The sequence below is a fragment of the Sphaeramia orbicularis genome, chromosome 16 (genome assembly GCF_902148855.1).
Source record: "Sphaeramia orbicularis chromosome 16, fSphaOr1.1, whole genome shotgun sequence".
Taxonomy (NCBI): Eukaryota; Metazoa; Chordata; class Actinopteri; order Kurtiformes; family Apogonidae; genus Sphaeramia; species Sphaeramia orbicularis.
The window spans coordinates 13,840,428-13,866,975 of record NC_043972.1 but is presented as its reverse complement, the minus strand read 5'-3'; the positions used below and the strand labels follow the sequence as shown (position 1 = coordinate 13,866,975).

Below are 26,548 nucleotides of genomic sequence, written 5' to 3'. Positions count from 1 at the left end.
TTCAGACTAATATGAATCATTTCCTCTAGGTTTAAAACAGTCAAATCCCATAAAATGAAAAAGAATACATTTCTTTTTCCCAGTTTTGTCATTTCCCAAAGGTGTGAAAATAAAACCCTCCAGAGTTTAAAGATAAATGTAATTTATAGATGGAGACGTGATTTGAACAAACTGAAAAAATGAAATGATAAGTGTGATAAATGTGAGTGTATCTGAGGGGCAGAACTGTGGATGATCTGACTGTATCTGTGGATGATCTGACTGTATCTGAGGATGGATGGACTGATGAACACACTGAGATACAGATATGAAAGGATGGAAACAGTGTGTTGGCTTTCCTCAGGCAGAGTCAGTCTAATGGAACAGACCAGCTCAGACACAGTCACTACAGGTGTGTCTGCATTTATCCCACAGTCCCTGAAGGCAACACAGGAACGGATAAAGTAACACAGGGGATGGAGCTGATGGACAGACAGACAGACAGACAGACAGCAAATATGAAGATGGACCCATTCAAAGCATATGGGAAGTAGAAGGTACTGGTCCAACAGAACCAGGGTCCACTGACATAACGTAAGTCCAAAAACACAACCCAGGTCAACAGACAGAACTCAGGTCCTCTAACAGAACCCAGGTCCAATAACAGAACTGAACTCCACTGACAGAACCCAGGTTCACTGACAGAACCCTGGTTCCCAAACAGAACCCAGGTCAACAGACAGAAGCCAGGTCCAATAACAGAACCCAGGTCCTCTAACAAAACCCAGGTCCAATAACAGAACCCAGGTCCTCTAACAAAACCCAGGTCCTCTGACAGACCCAGGTCAGACCCACTGGATCCAGTCTATCTCTGGCTCTGGTCGATCCATTCTAATGTCGGCTGTATATCTGAGCTTGTATTTCCTAAAAGTGCAGAAGAACAAACTCAATAAAGGACTCAGACTTTCCAGCAGAACTTCAACATCCTGCCAAACAGTCATTCATCTCACACACAGACGGTGACAGTGAAGACTTCTAACTCTGGCAATTTGAACCCAGGACGGTAAAACCAGAACCCAGGACGATAAAACCAGAACCCTGAGAGAATTGAACACCAGATTCTTCTTACACACACGTCAAACCTGATTGGAACTGTCTTCTGTTTTCATGTGTGGGAGGAGTTCATCTGATGCACAAACACAAACAGTGAGTTTACAGTCGATATCACCTCTACAGTGAAAACAGACTGGACCAACACAGACCCAGACCTGGATCAGAACCAGAACCACATCAGACTCAGACCTGGATCAGAACCAGACTCTGACATCGGCTGCTGTTTCTAATATTATCTATATGTATTATTAAAACTATTACTTTACTATATATATATCAGGGTTTGTACAAATTCAAGCACTTTTAAGGGTAATTTTCAGATTTTTCCAGCTCAGTTCCTTATCACTGGGGTCAAATCCATATCTACAGGAATACATATATTTATTTCACTTTTTTATCACAATGATGTACATTGTATTATGCTATAAACATCCAAATTCTGTTTCATAATAGCAAAAAGTTTAGAAATTAAAGGAGAAAAAGTTTCATCCAAAAAAAGGGAAGTGACTTGGTGTTCTTCAGACACACTGGCACCGAGACATAAAGTTTTATTTTTCTAAATGTATTACCTCTGTAAGTAGAGTTAATATTAAAAAATAAATACATCACATCACAGTTAGTTAGACTTGTATCAACCCTGAAACACACACACACACACACACACACACACATATATATATATACACACACACATACTTACATACAGTGCATATTATCATTTTATAACATGATGACTTCTTATTTTATTCATTATTATCATTACTTTATTATTTATTATTTCTGAAATTGACAAACTGTATTTTTCACCCCATGTGGAACATCGTTCAGTGTCATTTACTGTTACCCTCAAACCGGATTTCAAAGGTTTTATGTTGTCTTAATCATATGTACGTTTTTGATTCAGTCCGTTCTTTTGTATTCTACTGCCAGGTCTCCCTTGAAAACGACACTTTATGAGCGTTAAATAAAGGTTAGATAAATAAAAAATGGCCTGAAGGCGTTGTATGTGTGACAGGATGATGACAAATGAAGATAAAACCTGAACCTGATGTGAGCTGGTATCTGAAACAGACTCCAGGTATCAGCTTCACCAGATGATTCCACAGTGAAAGTGAAAAACAGGAACTTTTTAGAACAACTTTTACAAAGTTAGGGACCGGAAATGAGGACACATGAACACATCTGAGAGGACTGTCTTTTTCTGACGAAACGAAAGTGATCGTGGGTCCGACCTGTGTGCTCTCTTGCTGTTGTCTTCGCTGTCGTCCTGGTAGTCCTGAGTCTCCGTCAGCTGGAGTTCAGTCTGACTGTTCTGCTGCAGAAGCCCATTGGTCTATAATAACACACAATAAGAAACACAGGGAACTGTGAGCAGGGACACTTTAACCCCATAACGACTACAGAACTAAATCTATTTCTGTTGTTTTTGCAGTAAAAGTGTCAGGAAGAACTTAACCCTTAAAGACCCAAACGTCCACCTTTAACCCCTAAAGACCCAAATGTCCACCTTTAACCCCTAAACACCCAAATGTCCACCTTTAACCCCTAAACACCCAAATGTCCACCTTTAACCCCTAAACACCCAAATGTCCACCTTTAACCCCTAAACACCCAAATGTCCACCTTTAACCCCTAAAGACCCAAATGTCCACCTTTAACCCCTAAAGACCCAAATGTCTACCTTTAACCCATAAAGACCCAAATGTCCACCTTTAACCCCTAAAGACCTAAATGTCCACCTTTAACCCCTAAAGACCCAAATGTCCACCTTTAACCCATAAAGACCCAAATGTCCACCTTTAACCCATAAAGACCCAAATGTCCACCTTTAACCCCTAAAGACCCAAATGTCCGCCTTTAACCCCTAAAGACCCAAATGTCCACCTTTAACCCCTAAAGACCCAAATGTCCACCTTTAACCCAAAAAGACCCAAACGTCCACCTTTAACCTATAAAGACCCAAACGTCCACCTTTAACCTATAAAGACCCAAACGTCCACCTTTAACCTATAAAGACCCAAACGTCCACTTTTAACCCTTAAAGACCCAAACGTCCACCTTTAACCTATAAAGACCCAAACGTCCACTTTTAACCCTTAAAGACCCAAACGTCCACCTTTAACCTATAAAGACCCAAACGTCCACCTTTAACCTATAAAGACCCAAACGTCCACCTTTAACCCATAAAGACCCAAACGTCTGCCTTTAACCTAAACAATCTACTGATCTAAACTGTTTAATTCCTGTTGATCCACTAATCCTATCAATACGTGTCAATAATTGGTGTAAAATACAGTTCTTCATCTTTTCGTGGTCATCAGATATGACCCATTTGGATGTTCAGAGGCTCCGTAGTTACCATGGAAACGCCGTCATCTTCGACAACATTAGCCAGTTTTACACAGATCCCGTAAAAAAAGGTGCGATGGTGATCCCACCTTCTCTCACAGGTGCATTTTGGGAATTGAAGTAAATATTCAAGGCAGAGTGTTTGACAAAAATGACCACTGTTGCAAAATCACTGGTGATTTATATGTGTTTAAATGTTCAGGTTCTGCATGTAACACCAGTGGACACGAGGGGTTCCACACTAAACCTGGAATGAGACTGAGACTGATGAAAAACCCACATGTGTGGATTAGAAAAAACACTAGGATCCAGACATTTAACACAGAGTCTATATTTAGAGTCTATAGAAGACCATTTACACACATGTTCTCACATCTAATGCACTGACACCTAGGGAGATTTAATGTCCATATTTGGGTCCTATTTTTGGACATCACTAGAGGTTATCCACATGCTGAATGTGTTTGTAGTATTTGTGTTTGTCAGGGTGGAACTGGTTGAACTAGTGGAAATGTTGGAAATGGACTCACCACCTCAGCAGTGGGAACATGCAGCAGGTTTGGGGGGTGGTAACTGGAGGACAAGGCCTGGGACTCCAAGGTGCTGGAATCCTGCAGCTGCTGGACCGTGGAGAACTGGTTCTGATTGTAGCTGGATTCAGCGATGGTGAAGCCTGGAAGATGCACAAAACCATTCAGGAGAGCAGAGCCGCTAGCACACAGACATTTAAAAAGACAATTAAAAAGACCATCAAATCCAAAATGTTGAGTAAATATGACGAAATGGACAGAGTTCAATTTGAATATGTATATTAATGATAAGAAATGGACAGTTTAATTTGATTTGTGTATTATTGTCATGAAACAGTTTATTTTTGTTTATTATACAGGTATTATTGTTATGAAATGGACAGTTTAATTTGGATATACTGCTAAGAAATGGAAAGTTTATTTTGATTTGTGTATTATTATTATGAAACGGACAGTTTATTTTTGTTTATATGTGTATTATTGTTATGAAATGGATAGTTTATTTTAGTTTTTTATATGTGTATTATTGCTATGAAACGGATAGTTTATTTTTGTTTTTTATATGTGTATTATTGTTATGAAATGGACAGTTTATTTTTGATGAGTATATTACTGCTAAGAAATGGACAGTTTAGTTTTTGTGCATTATTGCTATGAAACGCATAGTTTATTTTTGGTTTTTAATGTGTGTATTACTGTTATGAAATGGACAGTTTATTTTTGTTTTTTAATATGTGTATTATTGTTATGAAATGGACAGAGTTTATTTTTGATAAGTATATTACAGCTAAGAAATGGACAGTTTTGTTTTTGTGTATTATTGTTATGAAACACATAGCTTATTTTGTTTATTATATGTGTATTATTGTTATGAAATGGACAGAGTTTATTTTTGTTTATAATATGTGTATCATTGTTATGAAATGGACAGAGTTAATTTTTGTTTATTATATGTGCACTATTACAACAATGAAAGGGACAGAGTTAATTTTAATGTGAAATGCTGCTGTAAAATGGACAGTCTATCCTTGGTATGTACAGGAATTTTGTGTTTTGTGCTTAATCAGAATTTAGTCTGATATGTGTAAGATTTGTTGTGTTACTTATAGGATCTGACATAAGAATTTAGGGTAGGTAGAGGAATGGGGTGGGGGGGGGTTATAAGTTAAACTTCATCCCCCTCCTTTTCGAATGTTTGACTTTCTTCTTATATAAATCCTTTTGTTGTTTGGTTTTAATGTTATATTCAAAATAAATAAATAAACAAACAAACACAGACACGACACGATTCACATCATAAGACGACAAGAAAATCCATGACAACAGAGCCGTGACCCTGGTTGAAGTGTGCTTTCATAACGCTGTCCACCAAAGCTGTAGCAGGTGGAAAATAAAAAGATCCATCACAGCAGCAACGAAGGGATTAGGGTTGGATTGGAGTGTTCGTGTCACATTTGGACATTTTTTGAGAAAGCACAAACACTTGTTCTCAGTGAAACAATAAGAGTGGAGCTCAGAAGACTCAAAAATACAAGCAGTGTTCCTGTCCGTCAGCGTCTGTTTGTTCTATGTGGGTCAGAACCAGTTGAATGTGTGAGGTTGTTCAGGTTCTGTTCTATGTTCCAGTCCCGTGGTCTGGATGCGCACCAATCTAACTATAGAAGTGGGCGGGACTTTCACTGGAGGAGAACTGAACTCATCCAATCACAGTCCATATATGACTTCTATCAGTGACCAATAGGAACTAGACTGATATTTGGAACCATTTACATGTTACATGTACAAATGGAAAAAAGGAAGAACATGTTTCATTGTCTATTAATGGTGTTACGATTGAGAAGGTTAAGAAATTCGTTTTTTGGGTGTAATAGTGGACGATAAATTAACATGGAAGCCATATATTGCTTATGCAAAAAAAAAAAGGTGTCTAAAAATATTTCTGTATTGAGTAAAGCAAAATGTGTGTTGGATTATAAAGCAATGAGAATTTTATATTGCTCACTTATTCTGCCATATTTAAGTTATTGTATTGAAGTATGGGCAGATATATATGAGTAACACAAAGCCATTGTTTTTATTACAAAAAAGAGCAATAAGAATCATGTATAATGTTAATTTCAGGGAACATACAAGTGAGTTGTTTATTAAATCAGGATTGTTTCAGTTTACAGAGTTAGCTGAATTAAGGATATTGCCCATTGTGTATAGAGCGAGAAACTGACTTTTGCAAATTTGCAGAGATTATTTGTTTTAGTATGACAGGATGAAAAACATAGAAGGAGGTTTAATTTTAAACAGCAAAGGGTTCGGACTAACGTGAAGAAAATGTGTATTTGTGTTGTGGGAGTCAGAATGTGGAATTCTTTGGCAATGGAAGAGAAGAGCTGTACAAATATTTTTCAGTTTAAGAGGTTGTATAAGGAAAGAATAGAGAAGCTTTATAAAGGCATGTAATAAAACAATTTAACTTATGGATGTTGGATTTGTTTTATTTGCACTGACTATCATGTCAACTGTTTTTTACTGTAATAGCTGTAACGGCAACCCATCTGATGTAAGCAGATGTTTGAAGAACTGGACAGGTATTATACGTTTTCTTCATCCTGCTCCTTTCCTATCATTTAGATTGGAATGAATAAATAAATGAATAAATGAATAAATGAATGAATGAATGTTAAAAACCATCAAACTATGGACCAGTAGAAGGAAAGGAACCGTTTGAATATTTAAAAAATTCATCAGCTTTGTTGCTGGGGTGCTGGAGGTTGTGTGGGGGGTTGTTGGTGTCCTCCCCACCTCGAGCTCTGTGTGCTTGGCTCCACCCCCCCCCACCCCCCACCCCATAGCGAAATTAATTTAAACTAATTCATATAAACTCAAACGGATAGTAACTGATACAAATACATTATTACAAATATTAAATTATTTAACTTATTGTTGCATTGTGGCTGCCTCCGCTGCCACAATAATACCAGCTAATTAGACTACTGGTATTATTATTATATATTTTTGTGTTATTACAACAATTATTATTTTCCCCCTCACTCCCCTCTCTCTCTTTCTCACTTTCACTCGTACTCCCCTCTTCCCCTTTTCCCATTTGCCCCTAATCGAGCTACATTGTTTAGTTGCTCTTTACATTTATTATCTTTTTCATTGTAATTTGATGTTGTCATTGTTGTTGTTATTACTCTGTCATTGTTCTTGTTTTTGGTTTGATTTTCTCTTTGTTTGTGTGTTGTTGTTGTTTTTCTGTCCAGTGTCTTGTTAACTATCACTAAAAAAAAATAAATAAAAAATTGTCAAAATGCAGATATCAAAATTTCTAAAGCACGTGAACAATCTTTGTAGACATTTTCCCAAAGACGATACACATAAAATGAGAAATGAATCTGACCAGTAGTTTCAGAGAAGTTTGTTGAAATCTACAATGGTGACCTTGAGTTGGACCCTTCAAGGTCACATAAGGTCAAAGGTCATGGCGGGACTTTCCCTGGAGGAGAAACTCAACTCATCCAATCAAAGTCCACACATGACTTCCTATCAGTGATCAATAGGAACTACACTGATATCTGGAACCATTTACATGTTCTAAACCATCAACATATGGACCATTAGAAGGAAAGAAACATTTAAAAAATGGTCAAAAATTCAAAAACCTAAATTTCTCAAAAGCTTGAACTTCCTAGACTTTGTCCCAAGGAAGATGCACATACAATATGAAATGAATCCGACCAGTAGTTTTGTCTGAAAAGATGTTTAAATAAATTGTTAATGAAGACGAAGACGATGAAGATGAAGCTGGACACATCGTCTTTAGGGCTGTGTATTGGCAAGAATCTGGCGATATGATACAAATCCCAATATTGGGATCACGATACGATATATCACGATATATCATGATACTGTTAAAAAGGCAATTTTTGGTTTGTGTCATTTTAAAAATGATTATTTCCTGGAAGAACTGAATAAAACCAGAAATCTGCACAAATACTAAACACATTTTTATTTGATCCCAACAGGATCTAATGCTGTATCACAAAATGTTCCTGTGTTCAAACTGAAATTATTTTTTTCAGACAATACAGTTTAAGATTCGGTTCAAATGTTCATATTCTGTTAGTTCAGAACTAACATCAGAACATTATTTTAGTTCAGTCCCAACAAAGGAACTACCATCTGCCTCTCAGACAGTAAAAAGTGCTTTCAGGTTGCTTCAAATAACCATTATTTAATAAAACAGTGTTAAATAATAAATAAGATATAGACAATAAAAAAAACAAAAAACAAAAATGAACCTCTGCCATATCTGCATTTGAATAAATACTTAAAAATATCAATACAGGGTCAAAACATGGTATTCGAAATCTCTCTGACAGGACATTTTTGAGACAATTTGACAGCTTAGTGTTGCTAAATTTTTACTTTTAAATTCATTTTTGCTTTAGTTGGACCATAAGGGATTATCCAAAAGAAGGAGTTACTTTACACTGAAATAAATGTTGGAATGGCAATCAGTTAAAGTTCGATCTCTGACGGGATATTACTGTGTTTTGACCCCACAGTGCTTTTTAATATCGATACAGTATTGTGAAATGAAATATCGCAATATACTGCAGAAACCATATTTTCTAACACCTCTAACCGCCTTCACAATAACTCACGAACAATCGACCGGTAAGATAAAACCTGTTCTTTTAATTCATGTGTGTTTCTATTTAGTCTAAATTTAACCCAATTATGTGCTGTTATAAACTGCTAATACGTCCTCAAACACCTTAATATTTAACATTTAAAGAAACTACCGCACAAACCAATCCGATCTACCCTTCAGTTGTGTTGTGAGTCTGTGCATGTGGGAACCTGAAGCTGCAGCATCTGAGAATGAAACCACTGTTATTACTGCGGTTCAAACATGAGGCTCCTTTTTCTATATGAAGTTTGTGTTCTTGGATCTCTGATGACACTTGTGGCCATGAGACCTCAGATATGATATTGCAGTAGCTGTTGTAAACAGATAAAAGGGCTTTAGTGTTTCCTGAGAGGATGGAAGACTCAGCACAAAGGCACATGTTTACTTTGAGTTTCCACTGGATCCAACCTGACAACAGGAGCCAGAAGCATCATAATGAACGGACCGGTGGAGTCAAGGACCAGATGGACACTGCATGGACTAACAGGGTCTGGGATCCAAAACTATAAGGACTAATGTCACAATAGAGTTTTATATTATGGGATAAATGCCATTGCATTGGTTCATTTGGGTTAAATTGTCATCTTTGTTTCTAAAATGGCTCAGAGATGCTTTGGACTAAATTTTTCTCAATATTGATTTTTTTTTTTTTAAATCTATGACTCTGATTTTAAATAATCTTCCTGTAAATTTCTAAAAAAAAAAATTTCATGCTCTGTCTGTAAATTACAATTTTCTGATACAACTAACAATCTGCTTTATTTTTTTGCGTGTATTTTGCTTGTTATGATGGTTTTTTTCTCCATTTTTGTTCATTTTGAGGCATTTTTTGTTAATTTTATTGATTTTTTTTTTTTTTGTTAACCATCTACTTTCATGACATCTCACTGAGGAAGAAAAATCTCCCATTAAACTTCAATTAAATATTGATGTTTTTCTGTTAAACCCTCATGAACAGGACATCTTATAGCTGTAGACATGATGTGTCCACATACTTTTGTCCATATAGTTTATTTCTATTTTCTGTATCTTGTGCTGATGTTTTGCTCTTCTAGTTTTATTTATTATCTTTAACATTTCTAATCTATACATTTATGTTTTTTACTGTTGTCTGTCTCATCTGATCTGCTTCCAAACCTTAGAGGGAACGTCTACAATACCAAAAACTAAATAACAACAACAATAATAATAATAATAATAATAATAATAATAATAATAATAATAATTAAATTTTAAAAAATTACTAAAAACTGAAATTAGAATTAACTTTGCATATTAGTGATATTTAGTTATGTTAATTTTATGAATGACTTTTTTCATGCATAAATAGTGTTGGACTCACATTAAACTTAAATTAAATATTGATGTTTTTATGTCAAATACTCATGAACAGAACATCTTACAGCTGTAGACATGATGTGTCCCAATATTTATGTCCATATAGTTCAGAAACATCAGTATTTAATTAAAGTTTAATGATAGATTTGTCTTCCTCAGTGAGATGTGAAGAAAGTAGATGGTTAGTTTTTTTTTTTTTAAGTCAATAAAATGAACAAAATAAGCAACAAAATTAATAAAAAAGCACAACACATGCATCATAAAGAACAAAAAGCATCAAAATGAACAAAATGAGCAACACAAACATAAAAAAAAATCAACAAAAAAACCCTTAAAATGAACAAAAACGAAGAAAAGAGCACCATAATGAGCAAAATACACACAAAAAAAGAAAGTAGATAGTTAGTTGTGGTAGAAAATTATTATTTACAGTCAAAGCAGGAAAATATTTTAGAAATTTAGAGGAAGAAAATTTAAATCAGAGTCATGGATAAAAAACCACAAAATCAAAACATACCTGAGTCATTTTAGAAACAAAGATACCAATTTAACCCAAACTAAACAATGCACTGATATTTATCCCATAATATAAAACTATATTCTGACATTAGTCATTATTGTTTTTTGTCCCAGACACCTGAATCCAACGCGTCCACATACTTTTGTCCACATAGTGTGTATCAGACACCGCTGTGACTACAGATATCCACAGGAAACATCGTGAACAAAGACAAACTGAAATGAGAAGGCTTGAGGCTGGCGTTTGTACCTTGTGTGAGCGTCTGTTGATCAAAGCCAGGCTGAGGCAGCGACGGCGTCTCAAACTGACTGATGTTCTGAGGCAAAGCATGCTGGGTAGTCACATACGAGTCTGTGGCAGAGAAAGAAACCAGACACGGGGTTAGACTCAGACAAATAGAATGGACATTTTCTCTATTGAATGAGTAAAAAATGTCAGTGCAGAATGAGAACACGCAGTTCAGGAATGACAGAGCAGGGTTTATAACTGAGTTGGACAAATGTCAGTGTTTGTGTCTGTCTGCTCCACTCCCTCACATTTACTTCGACAAACTTTAAAATAATATGATGTTTGACTTTGTCTATTCCTTTCATTTTTGACTCTAATTCCTTTGCATGCAGAGTAAATTTAGTCTAGAGATGATTAAAATTTCATCAATTTAAGTATCTGAGCTCATGAATTATTAACTGAACCATAAACTTACATTTTATAAAGGCTGCTGTTTACTTTAAAAACATTTTAAAGCATCCATCTATATCAGGTACTGACGTGAAAATGGAAATAAACAATAAATCATGTTTAAGGCTCATTTATTCTCTACGTTACATATTCATATGGATTCACACAGAGCCGTCCGTCCTGTGTTCATTATCTCCGCCAAGGAGGTTATGTTTTTGCCAGGGTTTGTTTGTTTGTCTGTTTGTTTGTTTGTTTGTTTGTTTGTCTGTCCGTTAGTGTGCAACATAACTCAAAAAGTTATGGACAGATTTGGATGAAATTTTCAGGGTTTGTTGGAAATGGGATGAGGAAGAAATGATTAAATTTTGGTGGTGATCGGGGGTGGGGGGGCCCACGAGGGGGGCCACTGATCAGCCTTGGCGGAGGTCTGTGCTCTCCGAGTGCTTCTAGTTTTATCTGTATTTCTTTATTTTCTTATGGATTCAGATCAAAGGAAGAATATGCTGCAGTACCACCAGGAACCATGAGGGGCAGTGTTCAGATTTGTAGACAATCATTTCCAGAAATGGTGGAATTATACTTTTCTTTTTTCATTTGTTACGACCAGGTATAGTTTTAGATGTTACCTGCTGTATACTATACCTTGTCTGAACAAAAGAAAAGTATAATTACATTAACAGAAAACAAAATTAATGTCATTAGCCTTAGAAATGGTGGAAGTTTTCAAAGAGAAACTACCAACAAATGCAGTGACATTTTGCACATCTGACATTTGTTCATGTGTTTTCATGTGTTTGTACAGAATAAATGAGCCTTACAATAACTGCAGTGACATTAAACCGTCTGATACTCGTTCATGTGTTTTCATGTGTTTGTACAGAATACATGAGCCTCAGAAAGACTTTAAAAAGCTCCTGTTCTTTCCAAACGCCTCCAGGTAAACCCGGTACCAGATGTGGTTCTGACCTTCTGTTTGGACCAGAGGTTGGTCGGTCAGCGGCGCCTCCAGCGTCACCTGTTGCCCTCCGTTCACCACCTCTGTCTGGCCTAGTCCCAGCATGCCTTGCTGCTCAGCGGCGGTCACGGGCGGCTGCTGCAGAGAGTCCCCTTCGATCTCCACCTGCATGTCATGTGTCACAGACCCCCCCCCTAAGGGGTCTTCAGTGGACTGGGGCTGCAGCTGCTGGGCCAGTTCATACCTGGGTCAGGAGACAATCAGAAGGATGGAAAAACAAACACAAACAACAAACAAAACAACAACAAACAACAGAAAACAACCAACATCTGACAACAACAAAATAACAACAAAAGATGACAACAAACAACAAAAAACAGACAACAGAAACAACAAAATAACAACAAACACAAATCACAACATACCAACAACAAACAACAAAAAAACAACCACAAACAACAATAAACAACAAACCAACAACATACAACAGAAAACAACAAACCAACAACATAACAAAAGATAACAACAAACAACAACAGAAAACGACAAACTAACAACAGACAACAACAAAACACTACAACGAACAACAACAGAAAACAAACAACAACAGACAACAACAAAATAACAACAAAAGACAAAATGCAACAACAGAAAACAACAAACCAGCAACAGACAACAACAAAACAACAAAAGATGACAACAAACAGCAAAACAACAGACAACAGAAAACAACATAAGATGACATCAAACAACAAAACAACAAACAACAGAAAACAACAACCACAAATAACAACATACCAACTACAAACAACAAAAAAACAACCACAAACAACAACAAACCAACAACAGACAACAACAAACCAACAGACAACAACAAACAACAGAAAACAACAAACCAACAACATAATAAAAGATTACAACAAACAACAAAAAAGACAAAACCAAACAACTGACAACAACAAACCAACAGCAGACAACAACAAACAACAACAGAAAACAACAAACCAACAACAACATAACAAAAGATTACAACAAACAACAACAAAATAGATTACAACAAACAACAACAAAATAGACAACAACAAACAACAACAGAAAACAACAACCAACAGCAGATAACAACAAAATAACAACAACAAACCAATTACAAAATAACAACAAAAGACAACAAACAACCACAAACAACAACATACCGACTACAAACAACAACAAACAACAGACAGCAACAAAGTAGCAACAAAAGACAATAACAAAAAACAACAGACAACAAAAAACAATGAAACAACCACAAACAACAACAACAAAATAACAAAGCAACAAACAACCACAAATAACAAAAATCAAACACCAAGAGACAAAACCATCCAAAGCCAAACCTGTGCGTCTTCATGTGCTTCCTACAGTTTGGCGACGACTTGAAGGTTTTCTGGCAGTAGGGGCACATGTAAGGTCGCAGGTCGCTGTGGGTGGTCATGTGACGCCTCAGGCTGCCACTGGTGGTGAACGTGGTGTCGCACATCAGGCACTTGTACGCCTTCAGGCCGGAGTGGGTCCGAATGTGAGCTTTGAGGACGCCAGAGGACGCGAAACCACGACTGCACTGCAGACATTTGTACGGCCTTTCTCCTGTGTGAGACCTGGAGGACGAAACCACAGCCAAGAGTGGAACATACATGAGCCATTATATGGACAAAAGTATGTGGACACGTTAGATTCAGGAGTTTCTGTTCTAACAAAACAATAATGACTAATTTCAGAATAGAGTTTTATATTATGGCATAAATATCAGTGCATTGGTTTTTTTTTTTTTTTTTTTTTTATCCATGACTCTGATTTTAAATGTTCTTCCTCTAAATTTATAAAATATTTTTCCTGTTCTGACTAAAAAATAATTTTCTACCACAACTAACTATCTAGTTTCTTCACATCTAACTGAGGAAGAAAATATTTAAAAAAAATTAAAAATGACAGAAATTAAACTTTAAGGAAATATTGATGTTTTTATCTCAAATCCTCATGAACAGGACATCTTAAAGCTGTACAAATGATGTGTCCCAATATTTATGTCCATATAGTTTAGAAACATCTATATTTCCTTAGTAGATGGTTAGTTGCAGTAGAAAATTATTTACTGTCAGAGCACAAAAAACATTTTAGAAATTTAGAGGAAGAACATTTAAAATCAGAGTCATGGATTTAAAAAAAAAAAAAAATCAATGTTGAGAGGAATTCAGTTCAAACCATCTGAGGCATTTTGGAAGCAAAGACAATAATTTAACCCAAACTAACCAAAGCAATGATATTTATACAATAATGTAAAACTATATTCTGACATTAGTCATTATTGTTTTTATCCCAGACCCGTTAGAAAAGAAACACCTGGATTCAGTGTGTCCACAGACTTTTGTTCACATGATGTAAATGTTAAATAAACTCTGACAGAAGCTCCTCAGGTGTGTGTTTACTACATAGGACTTTGGTCAAATTTCTATTATGATCCCAAATCCTCCTGAACATATGAGAACCTGCTTTTGTTAGCATGCACAGGAGCATCACTATGCAGGGTCTCATGTCAGCCGTCTGGAAAATGGATTACCTGCCCTATGAAATTTACCATAACGGCCATTAATCCTCCACCGCAGAAGAATAATGTCAGGGTGCTGGCAATGTGAAGGCGTAGCAAAGATGATAGCGCCATTATTTAGATTCACCTCTCAATATTAAAATGAAAAACAAAGTAATAAGTCTGTCACAGTGTGAAGGCTGGGACGTTGAATACAGATACATGTTGGATAGCAGCTGCACGGCCTGTTCTGGCAGATGGATGAGTGACAGGACACAGGTATTTAACCAAGTCCTGCTGCTCTGTATCTGTGTGAGGTTCCTGAACGCACCACCAGGTGACGGGTACAGCTTTAGGGTTCCTGTTTGACTAAGAGGTGATTCTTTTCCCATCATCCTCCCTGATTTTACCCCAGAGTAGGGATATGTATCGGCAAGAATCTGGCGATACGATACAAAGCACAACACTAGGCTCAAAATACGATATATCACGATACTGTTAAAAAGGCCATTTTTTATTGGTTTTGTTTCTTTTTTCAAATGATTATTTCCTGGAAGAACTGAACACCAGAAATATGCACAAATACTAACACATTTTTATTTAGATCTGATGCTATATCACAAAATTTTCCTTTGTTCAAACTTAAATTCTGTTTTACAGACATTAGAGTTTAAGATCCTGTTCAAATGTTCATATTCTACTAATTCAGAGCTAACATTAGAAAATTACTTATTTTCAATCCCAACAAAGGAACAAACATTATTGAATAAAAGAGTGTTAAATAATAATAAATAAAATATGAACAAAAAAGAAAAAATAAATAACACAAATGAACCTCCACAATAACTGTATTTGAATAAATACCTAAAAATATCGATACAGTATTGTGAAATTAAATATATTAGATATATTGCGGAGCCCATATTTTCTTACAGCCCTATCCCAGAGTGCTCTGCTTTTATCTACTGCCTTCTACCTGAGGAGTTCAAGTCTTTAACCACATAGAGACACAATAATAACAGGCCTAGATTTATTTATGTTGTTTTTTGCAATAAAGGTGTCGAAAAATATATTTTTTGCCAATTATTTTTTCAGGAAGAACTTAACTTAGAATGAAAAGAACTTAAAATTGTAAAGCTTCCTTTTTGAGTTCGGTTTTGAGTTTCAGAACATAATAAACGATAATTATTCCAATCATTCCAATGGGTATAGACCAGTAAATATGATCTAAAACACAACCGTAAATAAAAGGATACAAGTGTTTCAGTCTGTGAGTGAAAACATCTGTCCATCCAACTAAGGATGGGGCTGATCCGATCCAGTATTGGTATTGGGTTCCGATACCAACATAATTCACGGATCTGAAATTTCCAATCCAGCCTGAGGAAAATTTCCAATGTATGAGCCATGTCTGTGCTTTAATGTTTGTTGAAATGACTCCACAGGTGATTCCCTGCCGACTGCTTTGTTGGCTGGCTGCAAAATGTGGAATGGATTTCCTGAATGGAGGCGTGTCTCAATGAGACGCAGAGTAATGAGACACGCCTCCGTTCAGGAAATCCACTCCACAGTTTGCAGCCAGCCAACAGGCGAGCATTGAGCAGCGCTGTGGCTAACCACTGTTTGATCAGAACATGTCCGCTGTGTGGAAATACATACACATACTGTTAATATTGTAAATTAAGTCTACTCTATTAAGTTGCTTCATATTTTATCCAGTTTTATTTTATGTTTTTTATTCAACTAAGCTCTATTCTTATGTTCTGATTAGGTTCATACTGTCTACTAGAACTTTTTTTTTTTTTTAGATTTTTTTTATCTATCTATCTATCTATCTATCTATCTATCTATCTATCTATCTATCTATCTATCTATCTATCTATCTATCTATCTATCTATCTATCTATCTATCTATCTATCTACCTACCTACCTACCTATCTTATTTTTGTAATTTTATATTTGCTCTATTCTTATTCCTGTAGTACTAGTGTTTGTAAATATTGCTGCACTGACTAGATTTGTACTCCTAATTTCATTGTGCACATAATGACAATAAAGTCTATTCTATTCTATTCTATTCTATTCTATTCTATTCTATTCTATTCTATTCTGTCTGATGCGACATTTTAATGCTTTAAATGCTTCATGTAAAGTTCCTTCAACATGCTGGACATACAGTAATAAGCCCTGTGCAGATATGAAGCTCTAACCTGACGTGCTGCTTCAGATGGCTGGACTTCTTGTAGGCCTTATTGCAGAACTGACACTTGAAGGGCCGGTCGTTACCCACCACGTCCAGGTACTGCTGAAAAGCCAGACGGGGGTTCTGGGACAGGATGAGGCCTGTTATGCAGCATGTGGACAGTCACATGAAAACATTCAGAAATACACGACATAAGAGCGTATAGAGCTGTGGACACAGACGCTGCAGCGGCAGCGTCCTGGAATCTTACCGAAGTCAGTGATGAGGATGGGCTCCTGCAGGGGGATGTCGGAAACAGGGAGGGTACTCTTGGACACTTTGGCTTTGTTGGTTTTCCGAGGGAACTTGTGTTTCTTCTGCTGTAAACTTTTGAAGTGAGATGCGATGTGTGTTTTCCTGTGGCCTGACGTACGGAAGATCTTATCACAGTGGGGGCAGGGAAAAGGACGCACGCCTGTGAACACGCAACAAACACAAACAGCACTTTCATAGCATCTACAACTGACTGAAACACTGGAACAGAGGAAAGTAGATTAGATCATATTTATCCATATTTAGGGACAAGTTCAGTTGAAAAACACTGAGTCAAAGCCTTTTAGGCACCAGGAGAAAATATACATTTGATGAAACCGTAAAGAAAACCAGAGGAAGTGACAGGATAAGACACTGAATATATAAAGGGTTTGACTGGACTTTTATAGAGCCAAAGCCTAATGCGCAAATGCACACAATAATTAGGCTGATGCAGGTTTATTTAACGCCGACGTGTTGTGTCCAGGAAGAGATTATTTAAGATAATCTGTGTAAAAAGCAAACACGAGCAAACAGACAGATAAAAATGAGGGTTTTATGTGTATTTACAGTCCACCGTCTGTGTTTGTTGTGTGGTTCATTAACTGACAGAGGCTCTAAAAACTCATAAGAGTCTGTTTTCATTTATGTGCATATTGTTGACTTGTTCTAGGATGTGATTTCCATTTGCTGTTGATGGAGGTCCTTCATATACGGGTGTTGTTCTCACCTGTGTGCAGACGCATGTGGACCTTCATGCTTCCAGAAGTGGAGAAACACTTGAGGCAGCACTGACACTCGAAGGCCTTGATTCCCGTGTGTGTTTTCATGTGTGCCGTGAGGGTGCTCTTCACCGCAAACGCTCTGAAGCACTGCTTACACTTGAAAGGCTTCTCGTGTGTGTGGATGCGGATGTGGCGAACCAGGTCACTGGGTTTCTTGAACTCCTTAGAGCAGTACGGACAGCCATGCCACCGGACACCGTTCTCTTCCCGGATGGAGCCTGGGAAGAGGAGGAGGAGAAAATAAAAATAAAAATAAATAAAAAATAAGAAGTAGAAGGAAAAGAAGCAGCAGAAGAAGAAGCAGAGGAAGTAGTAGAAGAAGAAAACAGAAGAAACAAGAGGAAAGAGAAGAAGAAGCAGAGGAAACAGGGAGCAGAAGAAGAAACAGAAGAAGAAAGAAGAAAACAAAAGAAGAAGCAAAAGAAGAAATGGAGGAAGAGGAAGAAACAGAGGAAAAAGTAGAAACAGAAGAAGAAACAAAAGAAACAGAAAATGAAACAGAGGAAGAAGAAGAAACAGTAGAAGATGAAACAGAAGAAGAAACAGAAGAAACAGAAAATGTAACAGGAAGAAGAAGAAACAGAAGAAGAAAACAAAAGAAACAGAAAATTAAACAGAGGAAGAAGAAGAAACAGAAGAAACAAGAAGAAAAGAACGAAGCAGAAGAAGAAATAGAAGAAACAGAAAATGAAACAGAGGAAGAAGAAACAAGAAACAGTAGAAGATGAAACAGAAGAAAGAGAAGAAGAAACAGAATGAAACAGAGGAAGAAGAAACACAAGAAGAAACAGAAGAAAGAGAGGACAAAACAGAGGAAAAAGAAACAGAAGAAACAGAAAATGAAAGAGGAAGAGAAACAGAAGACACAAGAAAAAACAAAAGAAGCAGAAGAAGAAACAGGAAAAAGAAGAAAGAGAAGACGAAACAGAAGAAACAGAAAATGAAACAGGAAGAAGAAGAAACAGAAGAAACAAGAAAAAAACAGAAGACGAAGCAGAAGAAGAAGAAAAGAAGAAGAAAAAGCAGAAGAAACAAAATGAAACAGACGAAGAAGAAGAAGAAACAGAAGAAGAGAGGTGGTACCATGTAATCTCTGTGGTAGAAGAAAGAGAAGACGAAGATGAAACAGAGGAAGAAAAACAAGGGCAAGAAATGGAGGAAGAGGAAGAAAGCGGTACCTTGTAGTACCATGTGATGCTGTCTAATCTCAGTGGTACCATGTGGTGCTGTCTAATCTCAGTGGTACCATGTGGTGCTGTCTAATCTCAGTGGTACCATTTGGTGCTGTCTAATCTCAGTGGTACCTGGCATCTGGATGGGCTTTTGAAGATGCTCCGTTTCTTCTCCTTGACCATCTTGTCGGGTCCATGAACCTTCTTGTGTTCCACGGCGGTGCTGTGTTCTGTGGTCTGGTTCGGGGTCGTCGGGGGGTGGCGTGGTCTCCCGGCTGAACCACACTCAGCCCGCTGTTCTCCAGAGCTTGCTGCAGAAATAGAAAACAATAAACTAAACCATCTTAGATAAGTAATGATCCTTTGAGTACAGGAGTGGTAGTTCAACAGTCAAGGACAAACTACAGACAGGGAAACACAGGAAAAAGCAGAAATACCTTTAATGAAGTCAGGTGTTTTTATAAGGATGTGGATGAACAGCTCATGATGGAGTCATCAGTTAATGTCATAATACAATCAGACAACCAGGCTTACGCTGTCGGGGGCCAACACCAAGGGTATACCCCTGAAATCCCCCAATCCTCTGGTATATAATAAAGCAAATAAACGACACAATGCACAAAAGATACCAACTTCATTTTGGATGATCGATATGAACCAAATGTGAGCTTGATTAGCCAACTATATCAATTAATAATGTCCAACGGATTTTTCAACAGAAACGCTCCCATTTGGACAAGTGATAATATTCATGAAACACCCTAAATCAATAGGGTTCTTCCCCTAGGGGTCCCCTATGTTAGTGATCAAGGGGAATCATTACCTCGTTCACACCAAGGATATCCGGTAGGGATGTCCCGATCTGATCTGCAGATCAGTATCAGCTGCCGATCTGGCATTTTTCAGAAGATCGGATTGGATCGGATTTAGTCACAAGATCGGGCCGATCTAGGGGAGACAAATGTTCTGCTGCACAACAGCGGGAGGCTTAGAGGAAGTAGTAAAGCATCAATAAGTTTCACTGTCACTCTGCGCTTGTACTCATTTTGAGGTCTGGTTGTGATGCACGAGTCTGGTGTTTATCAACCCACAGGGCTTTTGTGGAATTATTTGACCCGACCAAACCTGCCCCACAAAAAAACTGACATTCTTTTGACCCGCCCCAACCCGACCCGTGAGTAACCCACTTCACATCACTAACACACGGCGCTGAACGCACACCCATATAATACCTGGACGGACCTGTCCCATAGACACACTACAGCAGTGGAAAATACAAGGTTTAATTTGTCCCACAGTATGAATTTGGAAAGTGCAAAAATGATACTAAAGTTATTAAGAGTCAAAGGTGTCATAGTTGTTTCAGTTCAGGTTCCACATTCAGACCAACTGGGATCTACAGTAAAATAACAGGATAATAACCTATAAATAATAACTCCAAATTTAAATCAAAATTTCATTGTAAAAAGTCTATATTGGATCGGTATTGAAATTGGTATCGGGAAAACTAATCCCATAAAAAAAAAAAAAAAAAATGGATCGGATTGGAAGCAAAAAATGTGGACATCACTAATATCCAGCCTGAATAATGTCAGAAAAGGTATTAGATATTTGTTGGACAATCATATATGAACCCAGTTGGAGTTTGATTGGCCAGCTGTTTCCTCCCCTGACCATTTGGACCCCCCCACCCCCCCACCCCCACACACACACAAACACACACAGTTTAACCCCAAAACTCCATCTAGTGAATGAAAATGAGCCCATAAGAACTCTGGATGGTAGACAGAACATGGACATTTGGAAGACCATCAATATGAACCAAATCTGTTTGTTTGTTTATTTATTTCGAATACTGCAATAAAATCAAACAACAAAAGAATTATATAACAAAGGAAGTAAGCCATTCGAAAAGGAGGCGGGATGAAGTCTAATTATAATCTCCTGCGCCTTACTCCATCCTTCACCTACCCTAAATTCCTCTGTTAGATTCCCTGAGTAACTCAAAAATTCTCACATATCAGACTAAATTGCTAAATGCTTAAAACACAAAATTGCTGTACATGTCAAGGATAGACTGTCCATTTTGAACTCAATCAGCTTATTATTTATTGTTTATGTCCAAAAAACTGATGTTCAACTACAGCGCCCCCATGTGAGGACTTATAATACTCATACAGAAGCTGAACTCCATGGGTTCTTCCACTAAGGGTCCATTACGCCTGGTTATGAAGGGAGAAGAAATCCACCAAATCTGACTGAGTTATCACCAAAAAACCAGGAGATCCGCCGCCGATCACTGTGGTGTGTAACCAAAATACACACACAGTGTATCTAGAATTAGCATTAACAATTAGCATCAGCACAATGCCATGGACGTGCTTGAGAGCGAACAGGGAATGAGGAAACATCTTAGGGAAGCGTCCTCTTTCGTCTCCTCCTGAGTTCAGATCTCATAAACTGAAGCTCCTCTGGCAGCACAACATGACTCAACACCTGATATTTTCCTCAATTATCACCTGTTTATCCGATCAATAAAACCACAGACCGGATCTGGCGTCTCTGTGTCCGTCACTCACCTGCAGGATATCTTGATTGATGGCGGTTTCCATGGCGATGGTGGTTCTGGAGGCTGAGGCTGGGTGGTCTCCCGCGCTGAGCTCCAGAAGCTGCTGGATGACGTCTGTAACCCCCTCCCCGCCCTCTGGACCCCCGGGGGTCTGACCCACCGCCTCCGTTTCCTGTGGAGCCACAAATGAGTGTGAAAGGGAAAGGGCGGCAGCGAAACGACGAAACGGCGAATATTAAACTAAACCTGACGAGTTTATACGAACAGTGGGTGAGTCTTGGTTCATGTGTGGATGTGCAACAGAGTATTCGTAAAGTATGAGAAACGAATTAATGCTGTTAAGTATGAATCAGAACTGTGTGCACTGGGATGGTTCTTAAAAATATCGATATCCTCATATGATAATGACCCAACTCATACACAAATGAACAAAAGTATGTGGACACGTTGAATTCAGGTGTTTCTTTTCTAACAGGGGTCTGGGATACAAAACAGTAATGATTAATGTCAGAATATAGTTTTATATTATGGGATAAATATCATTGCACTGCACTAAAGTATGCAAAAAACTGTGCAAAAATACACAAAAGTACACTAAAGTATACAAAACATATACAAAAATATACAAACAATGCACTAAAATACACTAAAGTTTACAAAAAATATGCAAAAATACACTAAAGTATTCAAAACATATGAAAAAATACACAAAAAGTGCACTAAAGTATACAAAAAATACACTAAAATACACTAAATTTTACAGAAAATACACTAAATTACATTGAAGTTTACAAAAAATATGCAAAAATACACAAAAAATGCATTAAAGTATATGAAAAATACACTAAAATACACTAAAGTTTACAAAAAATGTGCAAAAATACACAAAAAATGCACTAAAGTATACAAAATATACACTAAATACACTAAAGTTTACAAAAAATATGCAAAAATACACAAAAAATGTACTAAAGTACATAAAAACACTAAAATACAGTAAACTTTACAAAAAATAAGCAAAAACACACTACAGTATAGAAAACATGCAAAAATACACTAAAATACACTGAAGTTTGCAAAAAATATGTAAAAATACAATATAAAAACTCAGTACAAACATTGATTGAATTTCGTTGTGGCTACAGGTAAAATGTATTTTTTGTTCAAATTAAGCAGAACTTTAAGCAATTTCAGAAAAATCCAGTCATAAAAAACCTGTGTAAACTTAATAAAGGTTCATTAATCGCCTTTTTCTAAACAGTGCATAAATAACTGTCGGCGGTCACTTGTGTGCTGTTCTTACCGACGTGCTGGAGGGAACCTCGATCACAGAGATGTGCATTTTACTGATGTGTGCGTTCAAACTGCCCAGTTTTTTGAACACACAGCTGCAGTCCATGCACGGGAACAGAGGAACACCTTTAGGTCTGCAACAGCAACACAAACACAAACACAAACACACACAAACATTAGCCTCCAAAGTGTCTCTGATAAATAAACCACCCACACCATAAAAGTGGAGAATCATAAAAACAGCCTTGGTTTATCAGGGATTAAAAACCAGGATCCAGAATAAAAAATATAAATACGATAATTCTGATTTTACCTTTGGATTTGTTTGTTTTCAGGTTTCAAATGATCACACATATTTATTTATCATTCTGTTTTCTTCAGATACAAGAAAATACAGTAAATACGTTCACAGCCTTAAAAGACACAAAAAGGTTAAAGTGACTATTTAGTTTGACCTTTGACCCCATAACAAGAAACAACACAAACAGAAACACCTGAAACGGGTTGAATCAAATATGATTATTGTGTTCACTTTTTATGTTTTTTGTTTATTTGTTGATTTTTTCTTTATTTTTCTTAATTTTTGTGCATTTAGTTGATTAATTTACTCATTTTTAAATAATTTTTGTCTTTTTTACTCTTTTTTATTTTGTTGAGTATTTGTTCCTTTTTGTAATTTTTGTGCATTTAGTTGATTAATTCATTCATTTTGTTAATTATTTTTGTCATTTTTACTCTTTCATTATTTTGCTGCTTATTTTGTTCATTTTGTTTGGGTTTTTTTGGAATTTTGTTCCTTTTGTTGATTTTTTTTTTTATTTATTTTTGTTCATTTGTTGAATTATTTTGTTTATTTTGTCGCATACTTTTTTCATATTGTAATTTTTTTTTTTTCATTTTTGTTTATTGTGTTGATCATTTTTGTCATTTTTACTCTTTTTTAATATTTTGTTGACAAAATATAGCCAAAATGAACAAAATTGTTCATTTTATTCATAATTCTTTTTAATTTTTGTGCATTTTGTGGATTATTCTGTTCAGTTAGTGTTTTTTTTTTTTTCAATTTTGCTGATTATTTTGTTGATTTTTTTTTTTTCATTTTCCTTCTTGTTTATTTTCTTTCCTTTCTTTGTTCATTCTGTTCCTGGTATAAACCTCAGTAAATTAATGCCATAAACCTCATATTGTCTGAACTTGTTCAATACGACCACTGTAGTTCATAGAAGCTGTTTTTAACCTGAAACTGTAGTTTTTGCTGCTGTTCATCCTTCTTATATATCAGACTGGATCTAAATACACAGTCAAATGCACATGTGTGGACATTAGAAGTAGAATAAACGGAACCAGGACTTTTACACAGAACTGTAAATGTATGATGATATTAAAGACGCTGGAGTAATGATGATGTTTTGTCTTTGTTTATAATCATTAGTTAGATGTTTACTTTTACTTCCTTATGTCCAAAATCCTTCTTTTAGGAAATACAAGTATTACAGAAGTAAAACATGTATTACCGATGTTCTCCGTTGTTACTTGTGTCAGTACAAATTTAACAGAAGGAGATAAACAGCATACTGTTCAATTTAAAGGGACATGAATGAATAAAATCCAAACTCAGTCCATCTGGTTGGAGTGATGCGTAAAATAATCTGTAATTATAGTTGTGATGCGCTGAATGGATGCATTATGGACAAAAAAAAAAAAACAAAAACTAAAGTTTGTGGCTTGGCTAAAACACTACTAAAATAGGAGATGAGTGACGGTGCACAGGGACGGGAAACGCTAAAAGAGTCTGTGATGCACGACTGAACGGTGGGGGTTGTAGGACAGACGCATTTGGAACATTTGTGACAGAGTAGAGGATCATGAAAGAGATGGAGTAGTAGTCCAGAAATTCACCGATAATGGACAGAAACGGCAGGGTGAGAACCGAGAGCATAGTATACAACACAACACAACAACAACGCAACACAACAACACACAGAAACGGCAGGGTGAACACGAAGAGTACAGTATACAACAGAACAACACAACAACACAAGACAGAGAAAGCAGGGTGAACACAAAGAGCACAGTATAGTATACAACAACACAATAACACAACACAAAAACGGCAGGGTGAACACTGAGAGCATAGTATAGTATACACCAACAACACAACACACAGAGACAGCAGGGTGAACACAAAGAGCACAGTATAGTATACAACAACACAATAACAACACAATAACACAACACAACAACACACAGAAACGGTGGGGTGAACACTGAGAGCACAATATAGTACATAACAACACAACAACACAATACAACACAACACAATAACACAACACAGAGACGGTAGGGTGAACACAGAGAGCACAGAATACAACACAAGACAACAACAACACAATAACACACAGAAACAGCAGGGTGAACACAAAGAGCACAGTATACAACAAAACAACACAACAACAACAACAACACAGAAACAGCAGGGTGAACACAAAGAGCACAGTATACAACAAAACAACAACAACAACACACAGAAACAGCAGGTGACACAAAGAGCACAGTAATCAACAAAACACAACAAACAACACACAGAACAGCAGGGTGAATACAAAGAGCACAGTATGCAACAAAACAACACAACAACAACACACAGAACAGCAGGTGAATACAAAGAGTACAATATACAACAAAACAACACAGCAACAACACACAGAAACAGCAGGGTGAATACAAAGAGCACAGTATACAACAAAACAACACAACAACAACAACACAGAAACAGCAGGGTGAACACAAAGAGCACAGTATACAACAAAACAACACAACAACAACAACACAGAAACAGCAGGGTGAATACGAAGAGCACAATATACAACAAAACAACACAACAACAACAACAACAATAACAACACCACAACACAGAAACAGCAGGGTGAATACAAAGAGCACAATATACAACAAAACAACACAACAACAACAACAACAACAACAACACCACAACACAGAAACGGTAGGGTGAACACAAAGAGCACAGTATGCAACAAAACAACACAACAACAACACACAGAACAGCAGGGTGAATACAAAGAGCACAATATACAACAAAACAACACAACAACAACAACACAGAAACAGCAGGGTGAACAGAAAGAGCACAGTATACAACAAAACAACACAACAACAACAACACAGAAACAGCAGGGTGAACAGAAAGAGCACAGTATACAACAAAACAACACAACAACAACAACACAGAAACAGCAGGGTGAACACAAAGAGCACAGTATACAACAAAACAACACAACAACAACAACACAGAAACAGCAGGGTGAATACGAAGAGCACAATATACAACAAAACAACACAACAACAACAATAACAACACAACACAGAAACAGCAGGGTGAATACAAAGAGCACAATATACAACAAAACAACAACACAACAATAACACAACACAGAAACGTTAGGGTGAACACAAGGAGCACAGTAGACAACACAACAACAACACAATAACACAACA

At 36.8% G+C, this 26,548-nt stretch overlaps 1 protein-coding gene across 1 annotated transcript in view; it reads right to left on the bottom strand.

Annotated features, from left to right (window-relative positions):
* The window catches only part of LOC115435299 (zinc finger protein 236-like), an 84,063-nt gene that overhangs the window by 33,896 nt on the left and 23,619 nt on the right, over window positions 1-26,548 (bottom strand). Inside the window, 15 exon segments of the mRNA XM_030157614.1 lie at window positions 2,325-2,425; window positions 3,972-4,114; window positions 10,772-10,873; window positions 12,167-12,399; window positions 13,532-13,792; window positions 16,930-17,062; window positions 17,173-17,376; window positions 17,944-18,216; window positions 19,303-19,323; window positions 19,326-19,424; window positions 19,427-19,481; window positions 21,750-21,790; window positions 21,793-21,821; window positions 21,823-21,911; window positions 23,043-23,158. Coding sequence (XP_030013474.1) covers window positions 2,325-2,425; window positions 3,972-4,114; window positions 10,772-10,873; window positions 12,167-12,399; window positions 13,532-13,792; window positions 16,930-17,062; window positions 17,173-17,376; window positions 17,944-18,216; window positions 19,303-19,323; window positions 19,326-19,424; window positions 19,427-19,481; window positions 21,750-21,790; window positions 21,793-21,821; window positions 21,823-21,911; window positions 23,043-23,158 — 1,900 coding nt within the window.